The 26,043-nt window shown below is 37.8% G+C and overlaps 1 protein-coding gene across 1 annotated transcript in view; it reads right to left on the bottom strand.

Moving 5' to 3' along the window:
* Positions 1-26,043, bottom strand: part of COL19A1 (collagen type XIX alpha 1 chain) — a 363,495-nt gene that overhangs the window by 146,501 nt on the left and 190,951 nt on the right. Inside the window, exon 16 of the mRNA XM_079939273.1 lies at positions 7,941-7,994. Within this exon, the coding sequence (XP_079795399.1) occupies positions 7,941-7,994 (54 nt within the window). The remainder of the gene's footprint in view (positions 1-7,940; positions 7,995-26,043) is intronic.

Here is a 26,043-nt window from a genome sequence, read left to right as displayed (position 1 = left end):
TCTCACCTTAATGTGCGACTAACCAAATTACTTCCTGAAACTGAAAGTTCATCACTATCCCTTCTTTATAAGTCTCCTCTCCCATGTTCAAGCACATGTAAAATAGTGGAATTACAACTACAGAAAATCAGAGTGGTTTCCCCAGGCCCCGAACTCACTTCATTGAAACTCTGAGGTCATTCTACAGCTCTGAAGTCAGCCCCCTCCTAAGCAAGAAGAGACGCTTGTGTTGACCACACTGCGAGGCAGTTCTGACCTGCTTTAGTGGGTTTGTGTGTGTTCTATTTAAAGCTGCCACGGGTCATGGCCAGGCCATAATGGCATAATTTCACTTGAAAAATACGTCAAGCCCCATAAAAACAATTCAGCTTAAGGAAAATTTTACTTGGATGAGTCCTGTGGTGTGCGTTGATTTCACAGAAGCAGTGATTTTGACGTCCTTTTTCCTGAGGAGATGGATATAACTCGCTAATTATGAGAACATAATTGATGTTACTTGTGTTGCCTTAGGTAATGCATATAAGCCAGCTGAGAAACAAACAAGCCAAAAGAAGAACAAGTGGTTTTTCCATGAATGCCTTATGAACTTATACGTGATCGGCACAAATTTGTTCACAAAACAAACATTAAGGTCTTAGCTACTCCACAGTGAGGACACTCATCTCTGCTTCTTCAAGGAAAACGACTTAATCTACTCGACATTTCCAAACTTGTTAATATACTTGTTTATTGTGAAACTGGATAAACATTGGGCTTCATAAAGCTTCTGGGGCATTAGAACATGAGCATGGACATCCAGATAAAGTAGGAATTCAAGTAAAAGTTAAATAAAAGGGGGCTTCCCTGGTGGCACAGTGGTTGAGAGTCCGCCTGCCGATGCAGGGGACACAGGGTCGTGCCCCGGTCCGGGAAGATCCCACATGCCACGGAGCGGCTGGGCCCGTGAGCCATGGCCGCTGAGCCTGTGCTCCGCAACGGGAGAGGCCACAGCAGTGAGAGGCCCGCGTACCACAAAAAAAAAAATAAATAAAAAAGTTAAATAAAACGAGTTCAACGGAGTGGTAGTTAAAGCAGTCATTTTACTTTCAGTAGTTTTTCTTGACCAATTAGACATTCTCTTTAATCAAGTCCTAATACTCTGAGTTCACATACTTCCTTTCCCGTCTGCACACAGCTTCAGATCCGCAGGTCGCAGGTGAGAATCACGACAACAGCTAACCCCTACCTGGCACACTCCTTTCAACAACTCTTCCAGGTAGGTAGGGGTTATTAGAATCTCTGTCTTCTAAGTGAGGAAACAGAGCGGCAGAGAGGCTGAGGAACTTGCCCAGGATCACAAAGCTAAGAGGTGGTGAGGCTCGGGTTTAAACCCAGGTGATCTGAATTGCCTCCACATAATCCCCTATGCTGCTTACACACTAAGAAGCCAGCAGACACACGGTCTGCCCTGTCCTCTGTGCCTTTGCAGGACTGACCATCAGACTCCCGCCCAGTGAAGGAAATATGACTCAGTTCCTTTGCCATCAAGTCTGGGCTGGTGCGGAAGGACACACCCTGATGGGACACACGCTAAGTAGGGTGAGTTCTCCATGCTGTTTAGGACACAAGGAACCCTGACCCCAGATGCAGGGTTCAGGGTGGCTTGGAGCAAGCACTTCAAGGGAGAGTAAAAAAAGTAGAATCTGCACAAAAATGTTAAAAGGAGGAAATTAAATGGATGGCTTCCTGGAAGGAATAAAAATGAAAAAAAAAAAAAGGACAAGCACAGGCAGAGAAGCTAAACTGACATAGCAGCACTATTTACAATAGCCAGTACATGGACGCAACCTAAATATTCAACAGAGGAATGGATGAAGAAGATGTGGCACATACATACAATGGAATATTACTCAACCATTAAAAGGAATGAAATTGCGTCATTTGTAGAGACATGGACGGACCTAGAGAGTGTCATACAGAGTGAAATAAGTCAGGAAGAGAAAGACAAGTATTGTATTTAAAGGCATATATGTGGTATCTAGAAAAATGGTATACATGACGTTATTTGCAAAGCAGAAATAAAGACACAGACATAGAGAAAAAAATGTACGGATACCAATGGGGAGGTGGGAGGAATTGGGAGATTGGGATTGACACATATACACTATTGATACTATGTATAAAACAGATAACTAATGAGAACATACTGTATAGCACAGGGAACTCTACTTAACGCACTGTGGTGACCTAAATGGGAAGGAAATCCAAAACGGAGGGGATGTATGTATACGTATAGCTGCTTCATTTTGCTGTACAGTAGAAACTAACACAACATTGTAAAGCAACTGTACGCCAATAAAAATTAATTAAAATAAAAGACACGGGGTGGCTTGTAAGCATTTAAAACATAAAATTTCTCTTCAGGATCAAAATGAGGATCCAGCAACAAAGAATGCAAGAGTGTGGTGGCATCTTGGTCCAGCCGAACAAACTTCTGGTCGGGGCAGTCGCTAGCTGATTCACCAATAAATGTTCTTTCAGAGACCCAGAGGGACTTTAACAAAAGGCCCTGAGATTGTTCAGACATGCACTTTAATGTGACTATAAAGGAGAAATCCAAGGTTACATTAAAATGATACTTATTTTTTATGTTTTGGGTATTAGGAATATTAGGAAATCCTATAAGGAATCTACATCTTAGAGGGGATTTTTATAAATGCCAGTTCTTTTGAGATGTCTCATGTAAACGTCCGCGAACATGCTCAGCCGTCTGAAATATTCCACTTTTCATCAAGACACCTTCTTGGGCTCACATCCAATTCCCGTCCTTCTCTTTTTCCCCGATTCCCCACTGCTGCCTCTCCTTCCTCACAATTCACCCCCTAATTCCCTCACATCTTTTCTTGCAATTTTTGTTTCTAATGCTCTCCCATTTATTTATTCAACTAAAACTTCTCTCTCAGCTGGTACCAATTTCAGCCACCTCTCCTTTTATCCAGTATCTCTCCCCCAAATTTTTTCCAAATTTTAATGCTGTTGAACCCTCCATGCATCTTGAAACGCCCTTCTGTTGACTTCCTGGCTCTGCAGTATCCCGGTCCCCCTGCTGGTCTTTCTCTGCCACCATGGGCTGGACAGCCCCTTGGTGTCCAGGCAGGTGGTCCCCATGCTGCTTTCCCTTACTGCTCCCTGACACACTCTCACCTGCGGCTCAGGGTCAATATTCAACATTAGCTGAATTTTTAAAATTGTGTTAATCTATAAAGGATGTGCGATCCCAAAATATGCCAGCCAAATGTTTCACTTGTAGGACTTCAAAAAGATAACAAACGGAAAAAGCAATGGCATATAAGAGATTCAAATAAGGAGGTTAAGAAAAAAAAAAGGCCACAAATCTCAGATATATATCACCACCAAACACTGTTATGGTTAACAGCAGCTTTTCAGTACAAGAATCATACTACTACTATGTTTTATTAAATGAACACTTATCTAAAATTTAGTAGCTTACAAGACAATAAAGAGAAGAAAGTCAACTAATGAAAATTTCAAACAGAATTTTGGTGTGGTACTTGGTAAAAAATAATGTTTTTATCGTGCTTATAGAAAACTCTTCCCAAAGGGTTAAAGAGAAAAAATTTTTATATTTATCATATCTATTTAAGCCTTAATAAAATAACAGTGGTATTATTAGTAGTATTATTAACATTTTCTATAATGTTTGGTATGCTTACATGTGACAATTATGTTTGAAACTCACCATAATTGAGAGATATTAGTAGAATACAGGCTAGTCTCTATTTAATCATTGAGGAAAACCAATAAATCAATGATTTCTTCTACTTTCCTTAAAGACATTATGCCTAGGAGTAAGGTGCATAAACTTGCACATATTTTATATTTCATTTCAGTAAACTTAGCGATAGTCAATTCATTCCTGATCAGACACATGTAATCAAAATATGCGTTTTCTTGACAATGGGTCAATAGAAAAGAATTTTAAATTCCTAGATTTTTCTGTTGTTTTCTATTGCAAAGTTCAGTGAAGTGAAAAATGACAGGTCTTAGCTTTCAGTGTGAGTGTGTCTGTCTGTGTGTATGCACACACACATGCATATGCATGTACTTTGCATGTCCAAAAGAGGTGAGTGCTGCCTAACTCTTGAGCAGAGAAGAAATGGTGCCACTAAGATGGGTCTAAATGTAAATATGTAAGAATGCTTTTTCCTTTAATCTGCTTCACTTTTAAGTAGCTGAAAAAGCAGAAAAAATCCCTGAGTACATTTGGAAATAATCATTTGTAAATGTGTATAATATCAATCATACCTGATCTAAATGCTCTCCTCTATAAATATGGCATTTGTGAAAGAGCAGTAATATTGATAAACCTTGCCTTACATTATCTACAAAACTCTATTACATTCCTTAGTTTCTGACACTGTTACTTGTTGATAAGTTACAGTAAAAGTAATATAAAATTATCTGAACTACACATATTTATAAATGGAGTAAATTTGCATAATATAGTGGTTGAACTTTACAATTTGAATACGTTCCTCCAAAACTGTCATGAAGACTACATAAGTTTAATTTATTCTTTAACTCACCTTCTTCTGAAATGTAAGCTTCGCTAGGGTACAATTTCAATTTGAAGCATTACTATTTTCAAAGAGCCTCATCTGAATATTTTTTATTTCAGCTAGTCTGACAAAGACTCTCATAATTATCTGACAAGCCAAATTAAGAAATGTGGGTTGGAAGGAGGGAGAGTCTGAATGTATTTGTACATGACTTGTATCATGTCACATGAATATCAATGGTAGACAAGATGGCAGCTTTGCTGTTGTTAGAGTTTTCAGGCCCTGTTCTGCTCAGGATTTATTAGTGATACGAATGAAGACTCAACGGGTAGGCTTATCAAAATTTAAGGTGATGTAAATCTGGGAGCTATATCACTGGAAAAAAACACAATAGAATGGTATTAGAAACTAAAATCCAGAAGATGAAATTTAACAATCACAAGGGTCAATTCCTACTCTGTGATAAAGAAAGGCAACTGCACAATCGCAGGATGGATGAAGATCTGACTGGGAAGAAGTTTTCATTAAAATAAAGGAGGAGGCACCTTGAATTGACCACATGTCAGTACAAGTCAGAAGTACAATTTCCTTGTATGCTTAAAATTCGTTAAGAGAGATGATCCATGTTAAATGTTCTTACCACACAAAATTAAAAATAAAAAAAAGCTCTGCCACGGGGGAAGAATTCAGACATACTGTCTAGCTTCGCCCACCTCACTCCATAATTTCCATCTCAAACCACCTAGGGTTTTTTATTGGAGTTGAAATTAAAAACCTATTTATCGTTGTACTTTACTGAGTTATTGTTGACAATTAAAATTTTATATATTTAAGGTATACAACTTGATGTGATATACTTATGCATTTTGAAAATCACCACAATCAAGCTAATTAACATATCCATCCCCTCACAGTTACTGTTTTTTGTCATGAAAACACTTAAGATCTACCCTTTTAGCCAATTTCAAGTATACGACACAATATTAACTACAGTCTCATTGCTGTACATTAAGTCCCCAGAACTTATCCATCTTGTATAACTAAAATTCGTATCCCTTGACTGACATCTTCTCTTACCCCCTTCTCCCCTCAGCCTCCAGTAACCACCAGTCTACTCTGTTTCTATGGATTTTACATTCTCAGATTCCACATGCAAAGGCGTATTTGTCTTTCTGTGTCTGGCTTCTTTCATGTAGCATAAAGTCCTCCAGGTTCCTCCATGTTATCGCAAGTGGCAAGACCTACTTCTTTATTAAGGCTGAATAATATTCCACTGTGTGTGTGTGTGTGTGTGTGTGTGTGTGTGTGTGTAATCACATTTTCTTTATCCATTCATCTGTCAATAGACCTTTAGTTTGTCTCCATATCATGGGAGTACGCATATCTCTTCGAAATACTGACTTCCTCCCTTTAGATATACACCCAGAAGTGGGAGTGCTGGGTCGTAAGGTAGTTCTATTTCTACTTTTCTGGAGGAACCTCCATACTCTTTTCCACACTGGCTGTACCAGTTTACATTCCCACCAACAGTGCACGAGGGTTCCCTATTCCCCACACCCTGGCCAACACTTCTTATCTCTTGTCTTTCTGATACTAGCCATTCTAGCTGGTTTGAGGTGACGGCTCACTGTGGTTTTGATTTGCATTTCCTTGATCATTAGCTACCTTTTCATATACCTGTTGTCCATGTGTATGTCTTCTTTTGAGAAGTGTCTATTCAGGTCCTTTGCCCATTTTTAAATGGGGTTATTGGGGTTTTTTTTGCTATTGAGTTGCATGAGTTCCTTATGTATTTTGGATATTAACTAGGGAGTATAATTTATCACTCAGTTTCCAGGAAGGGGTAGTTACTAGAAGGAAAATGTTCCCTGGATGCTGCAGACCGAAATTAATTCAGAAACATGGTCCTAGATACAACAGACATCTTGGTCATTACTGTGAGAAAATAGAATAAGAAGCTTGGAAATTAACTTCACATGATCATTTCATCTAGTCCTCTGCCCCCAGTGGGTGAAAACGCTTAAGGCAGCCTCAAAACCATAGATCTAGGGAAGTAATCGTCTATGTTTCCCCAAGGCTATTTAAAACATTGATCAGGTGGATTAATGAACTCTTGGATAGAGAGGGGCTGGAGAGCTAAAAGGGGAAACTACAATTGTACACACAGGTGTTGAGACTAGAACCCAAATGTGACTACTTTGTAAATAATTTTAAAATACCAGCAGAGTCCACTTTCTAGCAAAGTGTTCGAACCCAGTTTTCTCTGTGAGGGCTACAGTAGAACTTACTTCCCAGAGCTATTGTGAGAAATAAATGAAATATGAATCATTTAGCACATTGTAGGCAGCTGATAAATGTTAGCTATTATTCACAACATTTTCCCTTTTATTTTCTTAGCCATCAAAACTTATTAAGCCCTTTTATGTTCACTGAAATAGCCACTGGGAATAAAAACTGGACACAGAAATGTTCTAACTGAGAAAACTTAGACATCATCTAGTCCAGTGGGCAGAACTGGGAATGATAAATTTAAATGACTGAAAAGAGATTTGGGGTTAATAGACTGAGACAGTAAAAGAGAACATGGTATCCAAAGCCAGAAGCCCCAAATTCAAGTTCTGGCTCGACTTTTTAGTAGTTCTATGACTTCAGGCAAGTCATCTATGCTCTGTGAGTTACACAACTCTTATCCGTAAGGTAACAGAAGTTCAAAATACTACTCCTATAAGAAAGCACACATAAAATGTCTGGAGACTTCAACATGATTTGAAAACAGTTAATAACAATTAGCGACAAGAATGGGGTGCCCCCTTGCAGAAAGTGTTCATGCAGAGCTGACCAGTTATCTGTCACTGCAGGGGTTCCTTTTAGGGGGAGCCACTAAGCCTAACTGCCCTGGAAGGTGATTGCTATACTCCCAGGCAAGTACAATGTATCCACATATTACATACTTTATCTCAAAGGCAGGAGAGTAACTACAAAGAGTCACTAATGTCAACAATTTAATTTGGCTAAGGAATGTAGTTAATATCCACAGTCTTTACAGGATTCATGAACAGGCTAGAACTCCACAAATAGAACCCATCAAACTTAACTCTGCAAAGATGAGCTTAACTCAAAAACCCCAAAAGAGGACCAACGTGCTCCAGATCAAATTATGGTTAATTCATTTCACCCAAATTATATTTCCACATTCCACAATCTGGAAAATATATAGAATTTTCTGGATTGTAAAAGTGCTGTCAAAATCTCAAATTTCGGCTTTCAGATATTTTCCTCAAGCCCATCTGCTTGCTGGATTTTGATTTTATTTTTATAAGTGTTCAGAAACAAGTAACCCCTGAGTTAGTAATGCGTGCCAGTTGTTCTGTGTCTACTTACCCTCTGACCCTCTTTCCCAGGTGGACCTTGGGGGCCTTGGATCCCCAGGGAGCCCTAGGAGGAAAAACAACACCTATTAATAGATTGTTTCAAGTATACCTGCCTTGCAAAGAACGTTGTGAAAATTAATACCTATTTTATTGATTATAGACAACTTTTAAAGTGATTCGAACTCTTCCAAGCCTAGCCTAGCCTACCTAATACATTAATAATGCTGAATTGTCCTTTGACTGGTTTATCTTTGGAGTTAACACCAGAAAAGAAAAGAAAGGTGATTCCTAACCACGTGGGAGGCGCAGTGTTCACCCCCAGTGGCGACTCCCATATGACTGGAACCATGTTTTATCAAACTGCCATCAATAAATGGTAACAATATTTGCAGGCAGAAAAAAATGCTGCTTCATATACTTAAACTCTATAAATGCAATGGCATTTTTGGTTGAGAGTGGCTCTGTGACTATCCACTGAGAGAACACCTAGTTACGACGTTGGCTTCAACATTCACCTACTCCTAACATTTAATTTTTAGCATCATAGACATTATTTAATACTTTCTCATAACATTGTCAAGTGGTAGAAAAAATAACCTTTGTTTTTTTTCAGTTATACAGGAGGCCCAGGAAATCCCAGGTGCACGAATCCGAAAGTCAGTCCCCTGGTTCTCACAGACAGTTACTATTACACAGGAATTCTCACTCAGCATGAAAAGCAAAATGATGACACGGCTGATTTTAAAGTCTCTGGCATTGATTGCTAGTTGTTACCTCTCTGAAAGCGTCTTAGTCTCCCCTGCTGCTTCCTCCTTCCCTATTCAACCTTTCAGTGTGAGTGTTTAGGCCCGTTTTCTTCCCAGTCTACACTCTCCCACCATGGTCTCATATACCATGGGCTTTGGATTCTCCAGGCCAATGATGCCAAGATTTATAACTCAGTTTATCTCTGGGTTGCAGGTCCACACATCCAACTGCCTGCCTAACACGCCCACTCCGCTCTCTCACCAGCATTTGAATTTAGCACACTGACACCACATCTAGGACCCTCCCACCAAAACTGGGTCCTCTTCCAGCACCCCCCAACTCTGTAAACCCACGCACCATCCTGCTAGGGCTCCTGCCAGGAATCTATAACTCGTCCTCCATACCTGCCTCTCTCACTTCTCTTTCACATCCAGTCACCAAGTCCAATTGCTGTAGCTCCACAAGAGATTTGGATCCATTTATTATCTCCCTTCAACCTTCTGCTCCATCACCCTTCTTGCTTGATCATCTATGAGAGCCTCCTTCGTGACACTAGACATGGTGGACCCCTCCATCCTACACAGCACAGCCAAACCCAAAAACCCAGCCTGACCTCCTCTGGTTGTCCACATGAAGAGATGAATGCCTTGTTTCATCAGTCGTAGGGTGCCTTATACTTGTTCTTTAAAGTACTTATCATAAGTCTACTTAAAAGATTATTCAGGTAATGATTCACCAGGCTCTAAGGATAACAGGTAGAATCAGTGTCTTATTCAACTCTAGGTGCCTGTTAATGTCTGAGTGAAAAAAAAATCATAATGGGAAATCAATTCACTGTAAAAAAAAAAAGAAAAAAAAAAAGGTTTTGGTAAGCCAGTACTGTTCAAAGGGTTTTAAAAATATGTATGGTTCAAGATGGCGGAAGAGTAAGACATGGAGATCACCCTCCTCCCCACAGATACATCAGAAATACATCTACATGTGGAACAACTCCTACAGAACACCTACTGAACGCTGGCAGAAGACCTCAGACCTCCCCAAAGGCAAGAAACCCCCCACGTACCTGGGTAGGGACAAGAAAAAAGAAAAAACAGAGACAAAAGGGTAGGGACGGGACCTGCACCAGTGGGAGGGAGCCGTGAAGGAGGAAAGGTTTCCACACACTAAGAGTCCCTTCGTGGGCGGAGACTGTGGATGGTGGAGGGGGAAGCTTCGGAGCCACGGAGGAGAGCGCAGCAACAGGGGTGTGGAGGGCAAAGCGGGGAGATTCCCGCACAGAGGATCGGGGCTGACCGGCACTCACCAGCCCGAGAGGCTTGTCTGCTCACCCGCCAGGGCAGGCGGGGCTGGGAGCTGAGGCTCGGGCTTTGGTCGGAGCGCAGGGAGAGGACTGGGGTTGGCGGTGTGAACACAGCCTGAAGGGGGTTAGTGCGCCACGGCTTGCGGGGAGGGGGTCCGGGAAAAGTCTGGACCTGCCAAAGAGGCAAGAGGCTTTTTCTTCCCTCTTTGTTTCCCGGTGCGCGAGGAGAGGGGATTAAGAGCGCTGCTTAAAGGAGCTCCAGACACGGGCGCGAGCCGCAGCTAAAAGCGCGGACCCCAGAGACGGGCGGGAGACGCTAAGGCTGCTGCTGCCGCCACCAAGAAGCCTGTGTGCGAGCACAGGTCACGTTCCACACATCCCCTCCTGGGAGCCTGTGCAGCCCGCCACTGCCAGGGTCCTGGGATCCAGGGACAACTTCCCCGGGAGAACGCACAGGCGCCTCAGGCTGGTGCAATGTCACGCCGCCTCTGACGCCGCAGGCTCGCCCCGCACTCCGCGCCCCTCCCTCCCCGAATCAGCGGCTCTTTAACCCCGTCCTGTCTGAGCGAAAAACAGACGCCCTCCAGCGACCTACACGCAGAGGCGGGGCTGCAAATCCAAAGCTGAGCCCCGAGAGCTGTGCGAACAAAGAAGAGAAAGGGAAATCTCTCCCAGCAGCCTCAGGAACAGCGGACTAAATCTCCACAATCAACTTGATGTACCTGCATCTGTGGAATACCTGAATAGACAACAAATCATCCCAAATTGAGGAGATGGACTTTGGAAGCAAAGATATATATATTTCCCTTTTTCTCTTTTTGTGAGTGTGTATGTGTATGCTTCTGTGTGTGATTTTGTCTGTATAGCTTTTCTTTTACCATTTGTCCTAGGGTTCTGTCTGTCCTTTTTTGTTTTCTTTTCTTTTTTTAGTGCTTGTTATCATTGGTGGATTTGTTTTTTGCTTTGGTTGCACTCTTCTTTCTTTTTTTTTTAATTACTTGAAATTTTTTTTATAATTATTTTTTATTTTAATAACTTTATTTTATTTTATCTTCTTCTTTCTCTCTTTCTTTTTTTTCCTCTCTTTTATTCTAAGCCGTGTGGATGACAGGCTCTTGGTACTCCAGCCAGGTGTCAGGCCTGTGCCTCTGAGGTCAGAGAGCCAACTTCAGGACACTGGTCCACAAGAGACCTCCCAGCTCCACGTAATATCAAACAGTGAAAATCTCCCAGATATCTCCATCTCAATGCCAAGACCCTGCTCCACTCAATGACCAGCTCGCTACAGTGCTGGACACCCTAAGCCAAACAACTAACAAGACAGGAACACACCCCACCCTTTAGCAGAGAGGCTGTCTAAAATCATAATAAGGCCACAGACACCCCAAAACACACCACCAGATGTGGACCTGCCCACGAGAAAGACAAGATCCAGCTTCATCCACCAGAACACAGGCACTAGTCCCCTCCACCAGGAAGCCTACACAACCCACTGAAACAACCTTAGCCACTGGGGGCAGACACCAAAAACAATGGGAACAAGGAACCTGCAGCCTGTTGAAAAGGAGACCCCAAACACAGTAAGCTAGGCAAAAATGAGAAGACAGAGAAACACACAGCAGATGAAGAAGTAAGGTTAAAAAAAAAAAAAAAAAAAAAAAAAAAAGTAAGGTAAAAACCAGACCTAACAAAAGAAGAGGAAATAGGCAGTCTACCTGAAAAAGAATTCAGAATAATGATAGTAAAGATGATGCAAAATCTTGGAAATAGAATGGAGAAAATACAAGAAATGTTTAACAAGGACCTAGAAGAACAAAACAGCAAACAAACAGTGATGAAAAACACAATAAATGAAATTAAAAATTCTCTAGAAGGGATCAATAGCAGAATAACTGAGGCAGAAGAACAGATAAGTGACCTGGAAGATAAAATAGTGGAAATAACTATTGCAGAGCAGAGTAAAGAAAAAAGAATGAAAAGAATTGAGGACAGTCTCAGAGACATCTGGGACAACAATAAAGGCACCAACATTCGAATTATAGGGGTCCCAGAAGAAGAAGAGAAAAAGAAAGGGACTGAGAAAATATTTGAAGAGATTATAGTTGAAAACTTCCTTAATGTGGGAAAGGAAATGGTTAATCAAGTTCAGGAAGCACAGAGAATCCCATACAGGATAAATCCAAGGAGAAACACACCAAGACACATATTAATCAAATTATCAACAATTAAATACAAAGAACAAATATAAAAAGCAGCAAGGGAAAAACAACATACAAGGGAATCCCCATAAGGTTAACAGTTGATCTTTCAGCAGAAACTCTGCAAGCCAGAAGGGAGTGGCAGGAAATATTTAAAGTGATGAAGGGGAAAAACCTATAACCAAGATTACTCTACCCAGCAAGGATCTCATTCAGATTTGATGGAGAAATTAAAACCTTTACAGACAAGCAAAAGCTAAGAGAATTCAGCACCACCAAACCAGCTTTAAAAGAAATGCTAAAGGAACTTGTCTAGGCAGGAAACACAAGAGAAGGAAAAGACCTACAACAACAAACCCAAAACAATTAAGAAAATGGTAATAGGAACATACATATCGATAATTACCTAAAATGTAAATGGATTAAATGCTCCAACCAAAAGACATAGACTGGCTGAATGGATACAAAAACAAGACCCGTATATATGCTGTCTACAAGAGACCCACTTCAGACCTAGGGACACATACAGACTGAAAGTAAGGGGATGGGAAAAGATATTCCATGCAAATGGAAATCAAAAGAAAGCTGGAGTAGCAATTCTCATATCAGACAAAAATAGACTTTAAAACAAAGACTATTAGAAGAGACAAAGAAGGACACTACATAATGATCAAGGGATCAATCCAAGAAGAAGATATAAAAATTGTAAATATTTATGCACCCAATACAGGAGCACCTCAATATATAAGGCAAATACTAACAGCCACAAAAGGGGAAATCGACAGTAATACAATCATAGTAGGAGACTTTAACACCCTATGTTCACCAATGGACAGATCATCCACTATGAAAATAAATAAGGAAACACAATCTTTAAATGACATTAAACAAGATGGACTTGATATTTATAGGACAGTCCATCCAAACACAACAGAATTGTCTTTCTTCTCAAGTGCTCATGGAACATTCTCCAGGATAGATCATATCTTGGGTGACAAATCAAGCCTTGGTAAATTTAAGGAAATAGAAATTGTATCAATTATCTTTTCCAATCACAACATTATGAGACTACATATCAATTACAGGAAAAAATCTGTAAAAAACACAAACACATGGAAGCTAAACAATAAACTACTTACTAACCAAGAGATCACTGAAGAAATCTAAGAGGAAATCAAAAAATACCTGGAAACAAATGACAATGAAAACACGATGACCCAAAACCTATGGGATGCAGCAAAAGCAGTTCTAAGAGGGAAGTTTATAGCAATATAATCCTACCTGAAGAAACAAGAAACATCTCAAATAAACCACCTAACCTTACCCCTAAAGCAATTAGAGAAAGAAGAACAAAAAAATCCCAAAGTTGGCAGAAGGAAAGAAATCATAAAGATCAGATCAGATCAGAAATAAATGAAAAAGAAATGAAGGAAACTATAGCAAAGATCAATAAAAATAAAAACTGGTTCTTTGAGAAGATAAACAAAATTATAAACCATCAGCCAGACTCACCAAGAAAAAAGGGAAAAGACTCAAATCAATAGAATTAGAAATGAAAAACACTCCCAAACTCATTCTACGAGGCCACCATCACCCTGAAACCAAAAGCAGAAAAAGATGTCACAAAGAAAGAACACTACAGGCCAATATCACTGATGAACATAGATGCAAAAATCCTCCACAAAATACTAGCAAACAGAATCCCACGGCACATTAAATGGATCATACACCATGATAAACTGGGGTTTATTCCAGGAGTGCAGGGATTCTTCAATATATGCAAATCAATCAATGTGATACAGCATATTAATAAATTGAAGGATAAAAACCATATGATCATCTCAATAGAGGCAGAGAAAGTTTTCGACAAAATTCAACACCCATTTATGATAAAAACCTTCCAGAAAGTAGGCATAGAGGGAACTTACCTCAACATAATAAAGGTCATATATGACAAACCCACAGCCAACATCATTCTCAATGGTGAAAAACTGAAACCATTTCCTCTAAGATCAAGAACAAGACCACTTTTATTCAACATAGTTTTGGAAGTTTTAGCCACAGCAGTCAGAGAAGAAAAAGAAATAAAAGGAATCCAAATAGGAAAAGAAGAAGTAAAGCTGTCCCTGTTTACAGATGACATGATACTATACACAGAGAATCCTAAAGATGCTCCCAGAAAACTACTAGAGCTAATCAATGAATTTGGTAAGGTAGCAGGATACAAAATTAATGCACAGAAATCTCTGGCATTCCTATACATTAATGATGAAATATCTGAAAGTGAAATCAAGAAAACATTCCCATTTACCAATGCAACAAAAAGAATAAAATATCTAGGAATAAACCTACCTAAGGAGACAAAAGACCTGTATGCAGAAAATTATAAGACACTGATGAAAGAAATTAAAGATGATACAAATAGATGGAGATATATACTATGTTCTTGGATTGGAAGAATCAACATTGTGAAAATGACTATACTACCCAAAGCAATCTACAGATTCAATGCAATCCCTATCAAACTACCACTGGCGGCCTTCCCTGGTGGCGCAGTTCTTGAGTCTGCCTGCTGATGCAGGGGACATGGGTTCGTGTCCAGGTCCAGGAAGATCCCCCATGCCACGAAGCGGCTGGGCCTGTGAGCCATGGCTGCTGAGCCTGCGCGTCCGGAGCCTGTGCTCCGCAACGGGAGAGGCCACAACAGTGAGAGGCCCATGTACCGCAAAAAAAAAAAAAAATTCCACTGGCATTTTTCACAGAACTAGAACAAAAAATTTCAAATTTGTATGGAAACACAAAAGACCCCAAATAGCCAAAGCAATCTTGAGAACGAAAAATGGAGCTGGAGGAATGAGGCTCCTGGACTTCAGACTATACTACAAAGCTACAGTAATCAAGACAGTATGGTACTGGCACAAAAACAGACATATAGATCAATGGAACAGGATAGAAAGCCCAGAGATAAACCCACGCACATATGGTCACCTTATCTTTGATAAAGGAGACAAGAATATATAGTGGAGAAAATACAGCCTCTTTGATAAGTGGTGCTGGGAAAACTGGACAGCTACATGTAAAAGAATGAAATTAGAACACTACCTAACACCATACACAAAAGTAAACTCAAAATGGATTAAAGACCTAAATGTAAGGCCAGACATTATAAAACTCTTAGAGGAAAACATAGGCAGAACACTCCATGATATAAATCACAGCAAGATACTTTTTGACCCATCTTCTAGATGAATGGAAATAAAAACAAAAATAAACAAATGGGACCTAATGAAACTTCAAAGCTTTTGCACAGCAAAGGAAACCATAAACAAGGCCAAAAGACAATCCTCAGAATGGGAGAAAATATTTGCAAATGAAGCAACTGACAAAGGATTAATCTGCAAAATTTACAAGCAGCTCATGCAGCTCAATAACAAAAAAACAAACAACCCAGTCCAAAAATGGGCAGAAGACCTAAATAGACGTTTCTCCAAAGAAGATATACAGATTGCCAACAAACACATGAAAGAATGCTCAACATAATTAATCATTAGAGAAATGCAAATCAAAACTACAATGAGATATCATCTCACACCAGTCAGAATGGCCATTATCAAAAAATCTGCAAACAATAAATGCTGGAGAGGGTGTGGAGAAAAGGGAACCCTCTTGCACTGTTGGTGGGAATGTAAATTGATACAGCCACTATGTAGAACCGTATGGAGGTTCCTTAAAAAGCTAAAAATAGAACTACCATATGACCAAGCAATCCCACTACTGGGCATATACCCTGAGAAAACCATAATTCAAAAAGAGTCATGTATCACAGTGTTCATTGCAGCTCTATTAATAGCCAGGACATGGAAGCAACCTAAGTGTCCATCGACAGATGAATGGATAAAGAAGTTGTGGCACCTATATACAGTGGAATATTACTCAGCCATAAAAAGAAATGAAATTGAGTTATTTGTAGTGTGGTGGATGGAGCTAGAGTCTGTCATACAGAGTGAAGTAAGTCAGAAAGAGAAAAACAAATACCGTATGCTAACACGTATATATATGGAATCTAAAAAAAAAAAAAAAGGTCATGAAGAACCTAGGGGCAAGACGGGAATAAAGATGCAGACCTACTAGAGAATGGACTTGAGGATATGGGGAGGGGGAAGGTAAGCTGGGACAAAGTGAGTGAGTGGCATGGACTTATATACACTACCAAATGTAAAATAGATAGCTGGTGGGAAGCAGCTGCATAGCACAGGGAGATCAGCTCGGTGCTTTGTGACCACCTAGAGGGGTAGGATAGGGAGGGTGGGAGGGAAGGAGATGCAAGAGGGAAGAGATATGCGGATATATGTATATGTATACCGGATTCACTTTGTTATAAAGCAGAAATTAACACACCATTGTAAGCAATTATACTCCAATAAAGATGTTAAAATATATATGTATGGTCAACCTATTATATATTAAATGCCTTAAACGCTTTGGAATATGAGAAATCTATTCAAACATATCATTCCAGGATAAACATTCTTTTATTATCTAATTTTAGAAAATTAGGATTCTTTTTTATACTGTGACTATTTCCTTTAAAAGTCATGACTACCTTTAAACTAAAACATCAGGTGTGTTTGTGATGACCTATAATTATTTATTATGTATACATTTTTTGGTTTTTCATAGAAACTAAATTTTCATAAATGTCATAACATTAAGTTCACCATCTAATTTTATTTAGAATAAATAAAAAGGTTATAGATATACTTTAATTTTTCACTCAGATAGCTTTCCTTTGATTAAAATTGTCAGAATTTAGTGTAAATCACTATAAGTAATTTTAAAAAAGCATTAGTACAAAAAATCCTGGATGTATCACCCATCCTCAGTGTTCCCCAAATCTTTCTGAGTCTTTCTCCAAAAAATATTCATAAAATATATTTATTTATTAATTTCTTTTACCTATTTTTGGAACACTTTGTTACAGGGGCATGTAGAACCTATGTTTTATGATTTACACAGGAATAAAAACCAGGGAATGAAAAAGGTGATCAGTTCTGTTTATTTTTACCAAAAGCACCTGCCAAATGGTATATAACCAAGGAAATTGGCTAATTAGGCCAACTTTAGGATGGTAAATTCCTAACGTGTATAAGAAAAACAAATTTTACCATCCAAATGTACCAAATATTAATTACAAGGTAATTACAGGGAGTTGTGTCCTTTTTAATAAGATTGACAAAATCTTGGCTCCAGATTAAACTCTTTCTCTTTGCCCTTAGGAAACTATTTTCATTTCATGAATAGTCAAACTTATACATAATATTTTTGATATCCATCCAAATGTTGACAGCTCTTTCAGTGTTTTTAAACATGAGCTACTAAAACATACACACACCAAACATTCATCAAGGGAGTACAATTAATTCTGAGCCACATGTAATCAAAATTCCATTCTCTTTACTAGTTTGCGAAATTATATGGCAAAAGTGTACATAAGACAAAAATATTAAACTTGATTTGGAATGTATTTGATGGATTCAAAAAAAATTTATGAGAACCTTTTGTGTGAAAAGTCCAAAAGTAAGACATGATACACTCACACACATAAACCCACTAATATGCCTCCTGTACGGTCATGATTCTGAATAATCCTCCCCCACCCCTTACCTTTGCTAAGTCTGGGGCCCAGAAAGGAATTTGATAAAAAAGTAGGATTATTCTTAATCTCCAATGGATTATTCACTATTTGAATTATCCATGACCAGGTTTTAATCCTAGCTATATTACATTAATATTCAGAATATTTTTGATCTGACTTTATTGAATATTACTACTTGACATTTACAAAGAAAAATGATATCAATATTGTCATTAGTAAAACACAGGTCAACCAACTGTGGAAAAATATTTTTTCCCAGAAATAAGAAATTAAAATTTGGGGATGATACATTATTTACAATTCTCCAGCTAACTACTCCTTGCATTTAGTAAAGTCAAACAATGGATTAACCTTCCACTTAGCATAAAAATTGTAGATATACCTAGGCTGATGCTCTTCAAATTAAACTTGGGTAGAGCCCAGCATTTGTGTCAGAACCCTTCCCGTAATTCCTTCCTACTCTGACCTTGTAAATGCCATATGTGTGTGCCTTACTCATCCTCTCAGTTGATTATGAGTTCTAGAGAACAAAGAATCATTTTTTTTCTATCCTTTACCACACTTACAGAAGAGACTCAATAAGTACTTACAAAGTTGGATCATAAGGAACTAAATGGAGATAGAATAACACTGAGCAGTGATAGTGGTAGCAAAAGGTTTCTGGTCTACATGTAATTATATTTATTTTCAAAACTTGGCCTTGGACTTAAATACCACATTGGTGGACTTTCAATTTTGTCTGTATTTCTCATCTAAACTGATCATTCCACTCTCTGATGTCTAAGAGTAAAACTGCCTTACAGTTCATTGAAGAATTAATCATCTACTCTTATTGTAATACAGAATCAAAAAACCAGGAGAGTTTGTTCTGATTCTTGATCTGGATTTTGGTATCATGGTTGTGTTCAATTGCTCTGATTCTTGATCTATTTGTTGGTAAAGTGGATATATTCAATTTGTAAAAACTCCTTTGAACTACATCTTGTGATACATACTTTTCTGTATATATGTTATATTTCAATAAAGAAAAAAATCCTAAAGTCTGTGAAGGCTCAAATTAAAAACAATTAATCATCTACCATTTTTGACATCATCTCCATTATGGAACTTATTTAAATCTTTGACCACTATTTGATGTTTTACAGATTTATACCATTTTTCTAGTTAGAGAATCATATTTAAGTATCTTTGTGCACATGACATCTTTGCATAATCTGTGCATTATTTTCTTCTTCAGTTTAATGTGGTGAAGAATAATACCTAATCATTTTTTTCTTCTTTTTCCATCTACTTCGGCTGCTATGAAAATAACTCTAAATTGTTTTATTCCTAAAATTTCACAACCATGAAGATTTATTGCTTTTCTGAAAGAGAAGCTTAAGAATGTATTTAGGATATTCACAATGTAGACATCTGCATACGTCTATACAAGCATTCATTTTTTAAAAAGAATTCTGGACATTAAAAACGTTGACAAGGAAAGGAATTCCTAAGGCTGTTACCCCTTTTAGCTAGGATAAAAATATGCAAAAAATAGTCCCAGCCAGCTAAACCATTTTAAGTCCCAGTGGATCGCTATTACAGTGTGTTACACTGCACATAGCTCTCTCTGGACAATCTGCTGATTGTTTAAGACAGGCGAGAGTTTATCATCATGGAAGCCCATGTAAATATTTAACTGAGAAATTACTTAGAATTAACTGGTTCAGAGCAAAGTTTTGAAGTGTCTAACAAATACAGCAGATGTTTAGTAGAGTTAATAGGGTAGATTAATTGCATTTGAACACATTTTCATTTGTGAAATGAAGGCAAGACATATTCATAACTTCTCAGTCAAAGCAAGAAGCTGAAGTAAAAGACGGAAGTTTCATTTTAAAGTATCCTTTGTACTCCCTTGCCAGGAATGTTGCAGAACATATGATCCCACTTCAGCAAAAATGTTATGCAAGTAAGTGTATTGTAAGTGTTATGATTATTGGTTTAGAATATGCTTCATAGGCTTGAAACATAAGATTAAGCAGAATCTGCATAAATTCTTAGAATACCACTAGGGCGTTTTCTGTGTTTCAAATAGCGTGTAGAAAATTAAGACGGAAAACAGAGTGTATCTGTCTTTATAGAAAATTTCATGCCTTTAACATGAGAACAATTCGAACAAATTTTATAAGTTGGAGGTATCAGAACAAAAAACAAATAAATAAAAAATATAATAGACATATAGTTCACAGTCATGGGAAGCGATTTTCATGTTAGTTCTGAGAAGCGGCATTTAAGAATATTTATGATGATAAATTAAAGGAGTGACCAGTTTTATGCTATTTCACAGAATTGTCAGGATGCAAGAAATAATTTCCCTTAGGGAGTGTAAGTATTTGGAAAAGAAATTCTATGTTATACATAAAAAGCCTATCATTTTATCATAAGCAGTTGTCATCACACACTAAGAAATAGATGTTTTTGAAATAAAAAACAATAGAATCTCTTCTATACACTAAAAAAGCCCTTGCAAACCTTTGCAGTAACACTGACAAGAGAAGGATAAGAAGAGCTGTCACCAGAAAGAAAAGTTTATGAAATATTTGTGTGGACAGGAATGTTTCAATCATTCTCAGTTACAGTAAACAAGTTCCATAATTGGATGGACAATTTTATCTTACTTTCAACAATTTAAAAAATAGAGGTCATTCGTAGTGCTTTCAAAACTTAACAATTTCATTCAAAATCTCTGGCAGTATTTTAGACATGAGACATAATGAATTATGATTGTTCTTTGTGGTTGCAGGGATAAATTTTAATACTAATCTTTTTCTGTGTTTTCTGAACTCAGAAATCACATTTCTTTTTATTATATAGATTCTGAAATAGCATGTTCTCAGTCACCATTGATTTAACCAATAAAACGAGAAATATTATAAATTAAATAACAGAACACAGTCTGTGACTCTAGAATGCTGTGGGACATCCGTAAGTCTCACAGAGTTTCCTCTAACAATGACCTTTCCTCGTATGATGAGGCATTCCACTTCACAAATTATATATATATCCTCAGTTTCGTTCCCCTTTGCATCTAATCTAGCAAAATGGACTGCATTTAGTAGGTGTTGAATGGACGAATGGCTGCTAAGATTCTGATTCTTTACACTTCTCCTAGTACTTCTGCTGTAGTGAGGATATTAATTGCCATAGCTACAGAAATTCCAGTTTAGAAACCTATATTCTTCATCTACAAATCCCACTTGATACCAAAATAATCCAAGTTATTTAAAATTCTTACGTGGTAGTACTGCAGAATAGATGCTACACTTCTATCTGGAGGAGTTTGCCCTTCATCAGAAGAAGAAATATAAGCTCTGTCTTTAATTTATCTCACACTGATGAGGATTAAATACTTACTTTTTAAAAAAACAACATGAACTGCAGTGATTAAAGTATCTATGTAAGCCATTAATTACAAAGAAATAGATCCAATCAAATTATTTAAAATGCTTATATCACCTAAAATAATGTAGTTTCCTATTTGGCAATTATTCTTGACTCACTTTCATTTATTTGTCGTAAGTAATTTCATATTTGTAATTATTATTGACTATGAAAGTCTTTACGTAGATTTGCTTTATATCGGCCCTAACTTAATAAATCAAATAGTTTGATTTCAGTTAACTCAAAGCTCTGTTGACAAGTAAAAAATCTTTGGGCCACGGTCTGTCAAATCCATTTGTATCATCTGTCTTAATGACTTATGTGAGGGAGAATATGATTGTTTCAGTTTTAATGATTAGTCTGATCATCATAACAATCTGTATTTTGGATTGGCTTTGCCATAAGTCAGTGGAACATGGTTCCACTGCAGAAAGATGGATAATCTATACATAGGTTGTCTTTATACCTCTTCCATTGTCTTCTGAAGAATGGACAACCTGATAGAGATGTAATTCCAAATGTAACAGCATTAATAATGTTTGTATTTCGGCTATGCAACATAAATAACCAGACTGAAGGTAACAAGCTAGTAAACTTAGGAATAAAATGTAAATCAGAACAGAGATATTCACACACCACATGAGAGACCTAGATATTTAATCAGATAACTGAAGATGGTTTATACAATATCAGGTTAAGTGAGTGGCAATTGAGTAAGGTGGTGAAAACCAAACTTCCAAGGGGGGGGGGGGAAATGCTCCATATGGTAATAAAGAACTTTAAAAAAATATTTAAAATATATATTGAAGACTTTTCACTTTTTAACCTCTTTCTACCTGTCAGAGGTATCCATTTTCCTCAGGAAGATTAAGATAATAATAGCAAAAGTGTAAAGACAATGGAAGAGTAAACACAGACACAGGGGGCTGGAAATTAGGCTCTGTTAACAGAAGAGTGTTTTTAAACGTCAAACACCTTATCACCGTATATCGGGAGATGTTCCTATAGATCATAAAGTTTAACTATGAATCACATGGCACAGAGGAAGGAGCAAATGCAAGGGTAATTCTAACCCAACCGGAAAGAGAATGGAAAAAATGTAGCTTCCCTCTGTTTCCCTGAATGAAGAATTTCGGAAGAAGAATGGTGAATTAATCAGATACTAGAATCCTTGCCTTCTCTAGAGTTCATAAGGCATTAGATTTCTCAGGAGCAACACTGATATCAGCTAAAAGACAATGATGCAAAACCATTATAATTCTGATGGAAAGAGTTTTGAACCTAGAATTCTATACCAAGACAAGCTACCAATCAAGTGTGAGAGTAGAATAGAAACATTTTTATATTTATTTATTTATTATTTTTTTGGTGGAAAGGAACCCTTGCTTTATTTTGGATGCTGGCAACCAGAGATGGAGGTGGAGGCGGTGGATGCCTGTCCAAAGGGCAACTCCCTGCCCCTGTCCCACTCCTGTGACAATCCAGGGATAAGAGTTTTTATAGGTGAAGGGAGAGGGCTACATGCAGTACAGCACAGTCAGCTCTGACAGTCACCTTGAAATTGGTCATCAGCGGTCTGACTAGTGTCACCCTGATTGTTATAAGTACAATTAATCTTCAGTTCCAGGATTGGTTGGTTTCCATTTCTTTTTTTTTTTTTTGAATTTTATTTAATTTTTATACAGCAGGTTCTTATTAGTTATCTATTTTATACGTATTAGTGTATACATGTCAATCCCAATCTCCCAGTTCATCCCAACACCAACAGCCCCCTCCCTGCCACTTTCCCCCCTTGGTGTCCATACATTTGTTCTCTACATCTGTGTCTCTATTTCTGCCCTGCAAACTGGTTCATCTGTACCATTTTTCTAGGTTCCACATACATGTGTTAATATGCGATATTTGCTTTTCTCTTTCTTACTTCACTCGATTACAGTCTCTAGATCCATCCACGTCTCTACAAATTATCCAATTCCGTTCCTTTTTATGGCTGAGTAATATTCCATCGTATATATGTACCACATCTTCTTTATCCATTCATCTGTCGATGGGCATTTAGGTTGCTTTCATGACCTGGGTATTGTAAATACTGCTGCAATGGACATTGTAGTGCATGTGTCTTTTTAAATTATGGTTTTCTCTGGATGCATGCCCGGTAGTGGGACTGCTGAGTCATATGGTAATTCTATTTTTAGTTTTTTAAGGAAACTCCATACTGTTCTCCATAGTGGCTGTATCAATTTACATTCCCACCAACAGTGCAAGAGGGTTCCCTTCTCTCCACACCCTCTCCAACATTTGTTGTTTGTGGATTTTCTGATGATGCCCATTCTAACTGGTGTGAGGTGATACCTCATTGTATTTTGATTTGCATTTCTCTAATAGTTAGTGATGTTGAGCAGCTTTTCATGTGCTTCTTGGCCATCTGTCTGTCTTCTTTGGAGAAATGTCTATTAAGTTCTTCTGCCCATTTTTGGATTAGGTTGTTTTTTTAATATTGAGCTGCATGAGCTGTTTATATATTTTGGAGATTAATCCTTTGTCCGTTGATTCATCTGCAAATATTTTCTCCCATTCTGAGGGTTGTCTTTTTGTCTTGTTTGTAGTTTCCTTTGCTTTGCAAAAACTTTTAAGTTTCATTGGGTCCCATTTGTTTATTTTTGTTTTTATTTCCATTACTCTAGGGGTGGATCAAAAAAAATCTTACTGTGATTTATGTCAAAGAGTGTTCTTCCTATGTTTTCCTTTAAGAGTTTTATAGTGTATGGCCTTATATTTAGGTCTTTAACCCATTTTGAGTTTATTTTTGCGTATGGTGTTGGGGAGTGTTCTAATTTCATTGTTTTACATGTAGCTGTCCAGTTTTCCCAGCATCACTTATTGAAGAGACTGTCTTTTCTCCACTGTGTATCCTTGCCTTAGTTGACCATAGGTGTGTGGGTTTATCTCTGGGCTTTCTATTCTGTTCCATTGATCTGTATTTCTGTTTTTGTGCCAGTACCATATTGTCTTGATTACTGTACCTTTGTAGTATAGTCTGAAGTCAGGGAGTCTGATTCCTCCAGCTCTGTTTTTTTCCCTCAAGACTGCTTTGGCTATACAGGGTCTTTTGTGTCTCCATACAAATTTTAAGAGTTTTTTGTTCTAGTTCTGTAAAAAATGCCACTAGTAATTTAATAGGGATTGCATTGAATCTGTAGATTGCTTTGGGTAGTATAGTCATTTCCACAATATTGATGCTTCCAATCCAAGAACATGGTATATCTCTCCATCTGTTAGTGTCATCTTTGATTTCTGTCATCAGTGTCTTATATTCTTCTGAGTTCAGGTCTTTTACCTCCTTAGGTAGGTAAATTCCTAGGTATTTTATTCTTTTTGTTGCAATGGTGAATGGGATTGCTTCCTTAACTTCTTTTTCTGATCATTCATTGCTAGTGTATAGGAATGCAAGAGATTTCTGCGCATTAATTTTGTATCCTGCAATTTTACCAAATTCATTGATTAGCTCTAGTAGTTTTCTGGGAGCATCTTTAGGATTCTCTATGTAGAGTATCATGTCATCTGCAAACAGTGACAGTTTTACTTCTTTTTGAATTTGTATTCCTTTTATTTCTTTTTCTTCTCTGATTGCTGTGGCTAGGACTTCCAAAACTATGTTGAATAATAGTGGTGAGAGTGGACATCCTTGTCTTGTTCCTGATATTAGAGGAAATGCTATAAGCTTTTCACCACTGAGAATGTTTGCTGTGGGTTTGTCATATATGGCCTTTATTATATTGAGGTAGTTTCCTCTATGACCACTTTCTGGAGAGTTTTTATCATACATGGGTGTTGAATTTTGTCAAAAGCTTTTTCTGCATCTATTGAGATGATCATATAGTATTTATTCTTCAGTTTAATATGGTGTATCACATTGATTGATTTGCATATATTGAAGAATCCTTGCATCCCTGGGATAAATCCCACTTGATCATGGTGTATGAGCCTTTTAATGTGTTGTTGGAGTCTGTTTGCTAGTATTTTGTTGAGGATTTTTGCATCTATATTCATCAGTGAAATTGGTCTGTAATTTTCTTTTAAGTGGTATCCTTGTCTGGTTTTGGTAACAAGGTGATGGTGGCCTCAAGGAATGAGTTTGGGAGTGTTCCTTCCTCTGCAAATTTTTGGAAGAGTTTGAGAAGAATGGGTGTTAGCTCTTCTCTAAGTGTTTGATAGAATTCACCTGTGAAGCCATCTGATCCTGGACTTTTGTTTGTTGGAAGATTTTTAATCACAGTTTCAATTTCATTACTTGTGATTGGTCAGTTCATATTTACTATTTCTTCCTGGTTCAGTCTTGGAAGGTTATACCTTTCTAAGAATTTGTCCATTTCTTCCAGGTTGTCCATTTTATTGGCATAGAGTTGCTTGCAGTAGTCTCTTAGGATGATTTGTATTTCTGCGGTGTCCATTGTATCTTCTCTTTTTTCATTTCTAATTGTATTGATTTGAGTCCTCTCCCTCTTTTTCTTGATGAGTCTGGCTAATGGTTTATCAGTTTTGTTTATCTTCTCAAAGAACAAGCTTTTAGTTTTATTGTTCTTTGCTATTGTCTTCTTTGTTTCTATTTCATTTACTTCTGCTCTGATCTTTATGATTTCCTTCCTTCTATAACTTTGGGTTTTGTTTGTTCTCCATTCTCTAGTCCCTTTTGGTGTAAGATTAGACTGTTTATTTGAGATTTTTCTTGTTTCTTGAGGTAGGCTTGTAGTGCTATAAACTTCCCTCTTAGAACTGCTTTTCCTGCATCCCA

This window comes from Stenella coeruleoalba (assembly GCF_951394435.1).
Source record: "Stenella coeruleoalba genome assembly, chromosome: 12".
NCBI lineage: Eukaryota > Metazoa > Chordata > Mammalia > Artiodactyla > Delphinidae > Stenella > Stenella coeruleoalba.
Note: the sequence above shows the minus strand (reverse complement) of the source record. Positions and strands in the feature narration are given on the sequence as shown.